Source organism: Camelus ferus, chromosome 9 (genome assembly GCF_009834535.1).
Source record: "Camelus ferus isolate YT-003-E chromosome 9, BCGSAC_Cfer_1.0, whole genome shotgun sequence".
Classification (NCBI taxonomy): Eukaryota; Metazoa; Chordata; class Mammalia; order Artiodactyla; family Camelidae; genus Camelus; species Camelus ferus.
In genome coordinates, this window is record NC_045704.1 from 77,307,077 (window position 1) to 77,316,420 (window position 9,344).

General features: G+C 36.6%; 1 protein-coding gene across 1 annotated transcript in view; it reads left to right on the forward strand.

Annotated features, from left to right (window-relative positions):
* The window catches only part of GPSM2 (G protein signaling modulator 2), a 48,541-nt gene extending 39,235 nt beyond the window's left edge, over positions 1-9,306 (forward strand). The window contains 2 exon segments of the mRNA XM_032487239.1: positions 245-462; positions 7,871-9,306. Coding sequence (XP_032343130.1) covers positions 245-462; positions 7,871-8,110 — 458 coding nt within the window. The 3' untranslated portion in view covers positions 8,111-9,306.
* The last annotated feature ends 38 nt before the right edge of the window (positions 9,307-9,344 follow it).

The following is a 9,344-nucleotide window of genomic DNA, read 5'->3' on the forward strand; positions in this document are numbered from 1 at the left end:
TTAAAGAAAGGGAAATATAGTCAAGTCCGAATAAACTCTCAGTGGCCCACTGGCAGTGCTCTGGGATCCATTCTTCCCTCTCCGCCCATCTTGTCTGGCCCCAGCCTGTCAGTGACTCATAGTGACAAGAGCTAAAGAGGAGGACAGAGAGGGTGTTGGGACTGAACACAGCAAAAAAGAAACTATATGTATATAACAAATAGGTTTAAATAATTTTATTTTTGTTTTTTTTCCCTATTCATAGCGCCATCTGCTTCCATGGTGTCCCCCAACACAGATGAGTTTTTAGACCTTCTTGCCAGCTCACAGAGCCGCCGTCTGGATGACCAGAGGGCCAGTTTCAGTAATTTACCAGGGCTCCGTCTGACACAAAACAACAGTCAGTCGGTACTCGGCCACCTGATGACTAATGACAACAAAGAGCCTGATGAAGACTTCTTCGACATCCTTGTAAAATGTCAAGTATGTCTGCATATTTTTGTCAGCTTGTATGTAGCCCAGATGTTGTTGAGAGCTTTGGCAGTATTATGATTCTAACTTGGGAAGAGCTTATTTTGTATTCCTTTTGGCTGGTGAGGTGAGAGGTTGCTGATGACTCCCTTTGAGCCGTGGTAGAGAGGCAACTACTAGTGAAAAAAAAAAAAGCCCCTCTTTCCTCAGTTTTAGGAGATAGTATCAGAGCAACCAGGGATTAATATGGAGACAGTCTAGATGGGGCCCTGTCTACACAGTTTACCATTTAGGAGAAATGGATAAATTGAGATAGCTTTCGTATTTCAGCTGTTTTAATAGTGATTAACCAAAGTGGTTAAGGAATGTCTCAAATGGCTTGGACAGGACCATGAAAAAATAATGCTTATTTTCACTTAAAAGAGACATTTCCTATGCCTGACCCTAGTTCTGTGTTCATAGAGATATGATAATGATACCTTTCATTCATTCAACAAAAAATGACTGAACACCTATTATGTTCTAGGCAGTATTCTAGACATTGGGGATACACCTGCTTTTTAAGGAATCCTACATTTTAGTGGGAGAAGGAGTGAATAAGAGTGTGTGTTTACATATAGATATGTAGATAGATGGGTAGTATATATCAGGTACTGATACCTGTGGTAAAGAAAATTAAAGCAAGATAAAGAGGTAATGGGTAACCATGGATGGTGGTGGTTGCTGAAGGAGTGTTTTAGTTATGGTGGTTAGGGAAGACCTTTCTGGATTGACATTTGAACAGTGACCTGAATGAGGTAAAGCAGTCAGATATGTGAATATTTACTGAAAGCATTCCATGCAGAGACAGCAAGTCCCCTCTTGGATATCAAAGCTTAGCAGGTTCAAGGAATGGCAAGGTGGCCAGTGTGACTGGTGTAGGATGAGGATGGAGAAGTCATCAGGGCCATGATGAGGTCTTATGTTCCAAATGTGATAGGAAGACACTGGAGGATTCTGAGAGATCATCCTGACTACTGCTGAAACAAGCAGTGTTTTGGGGGGAAAGGGTATTAGTAGGAAAACCAGTTAGAAGACACATGTGGTAATCAGGCAAAAAATACTGGTGACTTGGGCCAGTGTGGTGAGAGTAGTGATAAGTGGTCATAGTAGGGTAAACTAGATGGAGGGTATGAGAAAGAATTAAGGATGACATACCTTTTGGGCTTGGGTGGTACCATTTACTAATGTGGAGAAGACTAGAGGAGAAACAGGCTTGGAGAGAAAAGCAAAAGTTTTACTTTAGATATGTAAATTCTAAATTAATTGAGAATTTTTAAATTTAAATTTAAAATGCCTAAATTAATTAGGTATTCTATCAGATACCTAGTTTGACATTGAAGTGGAACAAGCAATATTAAAATAAAAACCTGGAGCCCAAGAGAGAAGTAACTTTGGGAGTCATCAGCATATAGCTGTTATTAAAGCCCTGGGAAGTGATTACCTAAAGAATAGAAAAGGAAACAGGAATACTTAAGAGCCCTGGGCACTAGAAAATCTACTATTTGGATAAAGGAAGATGAGCCACTGAAGCAGCTATCAGTCAGAGATTTGGAAGAAAACCTGCAAAGTGTGGTAGGAGCCAAGCAAAGGAAGTGTTTTAAGGAATGCTCAGTTGTGTCAGATGCTGCTGAACAGCTGAGAAAGATGATGGCTGAGCTACTAGATTTAGCAACATGGAGATTAGTAGTAGTTTTGAAAGATACTGTTTAGTGGATGGGGTAAAGGATTCAGTGGGTTGAGAAAAGGGGAAATGTAATGGCAAAATAGCCCACAGATCTTTCAAGTGGTTTTGCTTGCAAAGGAGGACAAACAGATGCATCATTAGTTGGAGGGAGACATAGGATAAAGGTGGGTTTATTCTTATTTTGAGAGTTAATATAGCATGTCTGCTGATGGAATGATCAAGTAGAAGAGGGGAATCAGCGATGCAGAAGAGTAGGGGATAATTAAAGAATAGTTTTTGCATAGATGAGAAGGAAAACAGTATTATGTATACAGATTTGAAGGTAGCAAGTATAGCAAGTAGGAATTATCTCTGGTTCCTTTTATTTTCTTAGCAAAGTAAGAAGAAGGGCCATTTAGCTAAGACTGAGGTTGGAGCATTGTAATTTTGAAAAGCAAGGAAGTAGAACATAATTGGCTTTGAGAAACTGAAAGCATATTGACCAGGGAAAACAGGATTTGCTGAGGTGTGCTGAGGACTCACTTTGAAGTTCACTGTCAAGGAAGTGAGGCTGGTCAGTGCAGTTGTGTATTTTCTCCAGTCATTACCAGCTGCTTTAGGAGGCAGAGAGATAGATTTAATCAAGGTTGGTATTGCCAGGAGAATAGGGTGAAGGGGGAAAGAAATACCAAGGAGTGATTTTAGTAACAGACTTTGGAATCTAGGCTGCATCTAAGAAGGGAAGTAAGGGAAAAGTGTGGAAGTAAAAAGTGGCTGTGATGTCAGTGGATTGACGAAATACTGAAGATACTTACCTAACATATACAAAGCAAAAATGACAGAACCAAAGGGAGAAATGGACAATTCTACAATAATAGTTGGAGACTTCAACATTCCAGTCTCAATAATGGGTAGAACCACCAGGCAGAAGATATGAAAGAAAATAGGGAACCTGAACAACACAATAAACCAAGCAGATCTAACAGATTAGAATAATACACAATAACAGAATACATGTTCTTAAGTGCATATAGGACATTGTCCAGGACAGACCATATTTAGGCCAGAAATTAAGTCTCAACAGATTTACAGAGATAGATATCAGACAAAGTATCTTCTCCAGCCACTGTGGGATGAAGTTAGAAGCAACAGAAGGAAAACTGGAAAATTCACAAATTTGTGGCAGTTAGACAATCAATGAGTCAAAGAAGAAATCAAAAAGGAAATTAGAAAATACCTAGAGACTAATGAAAATGAAAACACTATTTACTAAAACTTAGTTTACAGTGAAGGCAGTGCTCAGAAGTGCTCAGGGAAATTTATAGCCATAAATGCTTACATTAAAAAAGATCTCAAATCAGCAGCCTAACTTTACAACTTAAGGAACTTGAAAAAGAACAAACTAAACCTAAAAACTAGCTGAAGTAAGGAAGTAACAAAGATTAGAACAGAGACAGATAAAATACAGAACAGAAAAAGAGAAAATCAAAAAAAATCAGAAGTTGGTTCCTTAGAAAGATGAACAGATTGACAAACTTTTAGTTATACTAAGAAAAAGAGATGGCTCAAATTAGCAAAATTAGAAATAAAGCAGAGACATTACTACTGATTCTACAAAAATAGAATTATAGGAGAATGCTATCAATGGTTGTATGCTGGATAACCTAGATAAAATGGGCAAATAATTAGAAACACAAAACCAACCAAAACTGAATCATGAAGAAATAGAAAATAGACCCATAATTCATAAGAGGAGATTATTATCAGTAATCAAAAACCTTGTGACAAAAGAAAAGCCCTGGACCTGATGGCTTCACTGGTGAATTCTGCCAAATATTTAAAGAACACCAATTCCAAAAAATTGAAGAGAAGGGAACACTTCCAAGTCATTCTATGGGGCCAATATTGCCCTGATACTAAAACCAGTTAAGACACTACAAGAAAACTATCCTTTTTGAATATGGACGCAAAAATTATCAACAAAATACTAGCAAACAGAATCCAGCTGGATATTAAAAGGATTATAAGCCATAACCAGTTGGGATTTATTCCTGGAATGCAAGATGGTTCAACATATGGAAATCAATCAATATAATATACCACATTAACAAAATGAAAGAAAAAACACGATTATCTCAATTGATGCAGTAAAAGCATTTGACAAAAATACAGCACATTTTCATGATTAAAAAAAGCAAACTAGGAATAGTTAGGAAACTACTATGACATAATAAAAATCATTTATGAAATATACCCACAGCTATCATCATAATCCGTAGTAAAAGACTGAAAGCTTTTCTTTAAGATCAGGAACAAGACATGGATGCCCACTTTGCCATTTATATTCAACATAGTATTGGAAATTCTAGCCAGAGCAATTAAGCAAGGAAAAGAAACAGAAAGCATCCAAATTGGAAAAGAAGAAAAGTAAAATTATCTCTGCAGAGGTGACAAAGTCGTATATGTAGAAAATCCTAAAGATTTCACCAAAAGCACAAAAACAAAAACAACCTTGTTAGAACTAGGAAAGTCAGCAGAGTTATGGGATACAAGATAAAAATCCAAAATCAGTTGTGTTTCTATACACTAGTAATGAACAGTCCAAAAAGGAAAATAAGGAAAAATTCCACTTACAATAACATCAAAAACAATAAAGTACTAAAGTACAGGCATTAACCAAGAAGGTGAAAGACTTGTACACTGAAAACTACAAGATATTTCTGAAAGAAGTTAAAGATGATATAAATCCCATGTTCATAAATTGGAAGACAATACTGTTAAAAAGTCAGGATTGTCAGAGAAAGACATACTGTATGATATCACTTATATATGGAATCTAAAAAATAGACTAGTGGATATAAGAAAAAAGAAGCAGACTCACAGATACAGAGAACAAATTAGTGGTTACTAGTCAGGAGGGATTAAGAGGTAAAAACTACGATATATAAAAGAAGGATACATTGTACAACATGGGGAATACAGCCAATATTTTATAATAACTGTAAGTGGAGTGTAACCTTTAAAAACCGTGAATCACTACATTGTACACCTATCAACTATACTTCAATAAAAAAAGTCTGTATCACTCAGTACGATCTACAGATTCAGTGCAATTCCTATCAAAATTCCAATGTTTTACAGAAATAGAAAGTCCATCTGAAAATGTATAGAGAACCTCAGGTAACCCAAACAGCCCAAACAATCTTGAAGGAGAAAAACGAAGTTGGAGGACTCACACTTGCTGTTTTCAAAATTTACTACAAAGCTACAGTAATCGAAACAGTGTGATACTTGCATGACACGTATATAGACCAATGGAACTGAATAGAGAGCCTAGAAATAAACACTCATATTTGGTCAAGTGATTTTCAACAAGGGTGCCAAGAGCATTCATGTGGAAGGAAGTCTTATCAACAGTTGATGCTGGGAAAACTTGATATCTACATACAAAAGAATGAAGCTGGACCTTTACCTAACACCACATAGAAAAATTAATTCAAAATGGATCAAAGACCTAAATGTAAGAGGTAGAAAACTATAAAACTCTTAGAAGAAAACGTAAGTGGAAAGCTTCATGACTTCGGATTTGGCAGTGGTTCCTTGGATGATGCCAAAGTCACAGGCAACAAAAGAAAAAAAAGACAAATTGGACTTCATCAAAATTTAAAACTTTTGTGCACTGAAGGATACTATCAACAAAGTAAAAAGACAACCCACAGGAAATATCTGTAAATCATCTAACTGATAAAGACTAATCCAGAATATAGACAACTCCACAACAAAGAAACTGATTCAAAAATGGGCAGAGAACCCAATATTTCTCCAAAGATGACATTTAAATGGCCAATAAGCACAGGAAAAGATGCTTGACATCGTAAGTCATTCAGGAAATGCAAATCAAAACCACAGTGAGATACCACCTCACACCCATTAAGATGGCTGCTATCAAAAGAAACAAACAAAAAAAACCCCAGAAAATAACAACTGTTGCTGTGGATATGGAGAAATTGGAACCCTTGTGCACTGCAGGTGGGAATACAAAATGGTGCAGCTGCTAAAGAAAACAGTTCCTTAAAAAATTAAAAATACAATTATCACATAATCCATCAATCCCATTTCTGGATATGACTGAAAGCAAGGACATGAACAGATTATATTTGTACACCCATATTCATATTAGCATTATTCACAACAGTCAAAAGGTGGAAGCAACCCAAGTTTCCATCAGTAGATGAATGGATAAACAAAACACAGTGTACATATACAATGGAATATTTTCAGCCTTAAAAATACCATGCTACAACATGGATGAACGTTAAAGATGTTATGCTGAGAAATAAGGAGTCAAAAGAGGACAAATACTGTATGAGTCCACTCATAGGAGGTACTCAGAGTAGTCAAACTGATAGAGACAAGTAGAATGGTGGTTGCAGAGGCTGGAAGGAGGGGAGAATGGAGAGTTGTTGTTTAACAGGTATAGAGTTTCAGTCCTTGCAGGATGAAAAGAGTTCTGGATATGGACGGTGGTGATGATAGCACAACAATATGAATGTACTTGATAATGAACTGTACACTTAAAAATGGTTCAAAAGGTAAATTTTATGTTGTTTACCTCAGTTTAAAAAAAAATGACTTACTGGGGGGAGTATTGGAGAGCCTGATCTGGAAAAACAGGAGTTAATAGTCAACATGGGATGTTTTAAAATCATTTCAAAGATGGTGCAATTATTGAGAATGACTGTGTCTGGCCTCTGACCGTGGGAGTTAATGGATAAGGCAGAGGGTAAGGATGAGAACACCAGAGAAGAGGAGGTCTAGGAACTGAAGTACCTGAGTGCTGGATGGATTAGAGGACAATGAAATGACCTAGAATTGTGACAGGAGAGATGGTGAAGAGCGAACCAGGTGTGTGTGGAAGGCGGGGTGGCACTGCTAGGCGGCCAGGCTGCCACCACACCCTCCCGCGAGCTCTAATTCGAGACGCTATACTGTAGACTTTTAAGTGCTTGTATTTTTCATTTGATCAAAAACATTTTTAACGTACTTCTAAAATAAGAATCGTAAATTAGAAATGTGAAGGAAAATTTCACTCTGGGCTATTTCCTTAATAGACTTAAATGCCTAAGACAGGAATAGGCAAACTTTTTCTGTAAAGCGCCAGACAGAAAATATTTTAGGCTTTTTGGGCTCTACGGCCTTTGTTGCACCTGCTCAGCTCTGCCACTGTAGTGGGCGAACAGCCATACACAATTCACAAATGAGCATTGTGTTGAAAACGATACTGTTTACAAAAACAATGGGCAACGGGTTACAGTTTGATGACTGCCCAATGGACAATCCTTATAAGGTAGTGATGCAGGGGTTTTGTACCTCATGTTACATTCCTAGGGATCTGGTAGGTTGGATTTGTTGATGCCCATTATGGTAAGATTATAATCTTCAGCTGTCATCTTGGACAAAGGGGACCTCATGCCTTAATTTTACCAAAGCCATGAAACTATGGCTACACGTCTAAATAACACTTGTTATGTTCTGATTATATAAATCATTTCAAAAGAAAGGTCTGATCTAGGTTTCAAGTCTGAGAATTAAGTATTTCTAAGAGGCAGTAAACATTTAAAGCCCCATTTTCTTGTGAATGACAGACGTAACATACCTTGGTGCTCTTCTTCCCTGCAGTGTTTGTATTTTAATCTCTTTCTTGTAAATTTTTAGGGGTCCAGATTAGATGATCAAAGATGTGCTCCACCACCTGCTGCCACAAAGGGACAAACAGTACCAGATGAGGACTTTTTTAGCCTTATTTTACGGTCTCAGGCGAAAAGAATGGATGAGCAGAGAGTTCTTTTACAACGAGATCAAAACAGAGACACTGAATTTGGGCTAAAGGACCTTTTACACAGTAATGCTTTGTCGGAACTTAAAAAGTCAGGAAAAAAATAAGCAAACCACTAATTACTATGAATTTTTTTTTTTAAGTGACCTTATTTCCTTTCAGAACACTGCAGGGAAATACAGTCTATTAGTTTTTTCCTTAAGAGGAGAAATTATAGCACTGTACTACAGCTTCAGATGTTTTTAGCATGATGTAAATATTTAACCTGTAATAGTATAGTATCAACGTTCCTCTGGACACTCTATTGTTTCAGGGTGGAGGTGTCTTAAAAGGTGCTTCATCAACTTTTGTGATTACTGCTTGGGATTATGTTCTTTAGCAACTTGTTAGATTCCTTTGCCTGGTATTTGTAAAGTAGGAAGTTAAACGAATTTAAACTAGAATTTAATCTTCTTGCTTAGGTAATTTTTTTACTCTTAATTGACAATGGCTTTTTTTTTATACTTAATCATGGATGTAGTGATAAATTATGCCATTTCATAACAATAATGTACTTGACCAATGTGTAAAAAATTATATAGTCTATTAATAAATACAGATTTTTTTTCCACTAAGAAAATCTCTATTTTCAACATATTTTTAGGCCAAAGCCATTATAAAAGAAACTCTTAAGAATAAATTTCTTCTAGTGTGTTTTGGGCTCTTTGTGTAATCTTAAAAATAACTAAATATATTTAGTTTATATATATGTGTATATACATACATATACATATATGTGTGTATATAAAAATAGTTTAAAATTTATCTTTTTTTTTGCAAAATACTGCTATAAAACTTTTTAGGACCTAATATCAAAAAAAAAAAAAAAAAAGACTGTGTACGTCAAGAACTTAGGACACAGAAATTAAGGACGAAAAGAAATGTTAACCCTCAGTTGTCATTAAGCCTCACCCTCCTCTTCCCTGGAACTGAAGCTGATTTACAAGTGCACGTAATAAGACACACCATAAATTTAGCAAAAGCAAGTCAACAAGGATGAGACAGAGCAGGGCCTGGACTAAGACTGAACTGCGTGATACAAATGCCCACACCTGGAACAAGCTGGCAACTCATTCACCTTTTGTTGCTTCTCACTCTGCACAGCTGGGATGGGATCTAGGGATCTGGGTCTGTGTTCATTCTAAAGATCCTTCAGCTGATTTTGATGGGCAGTGCAAACCACTTCTCCAAATGGCCGATGTTTTAAAAAATGAGAAGAAAGACAGTTACACAATCTGGAATCATATTAAGGGCTCAGGGGAAAAAAAAAAAAAAAGATTACTCTTGGTTCTTAGATCAGCCAGAAATTTTGTC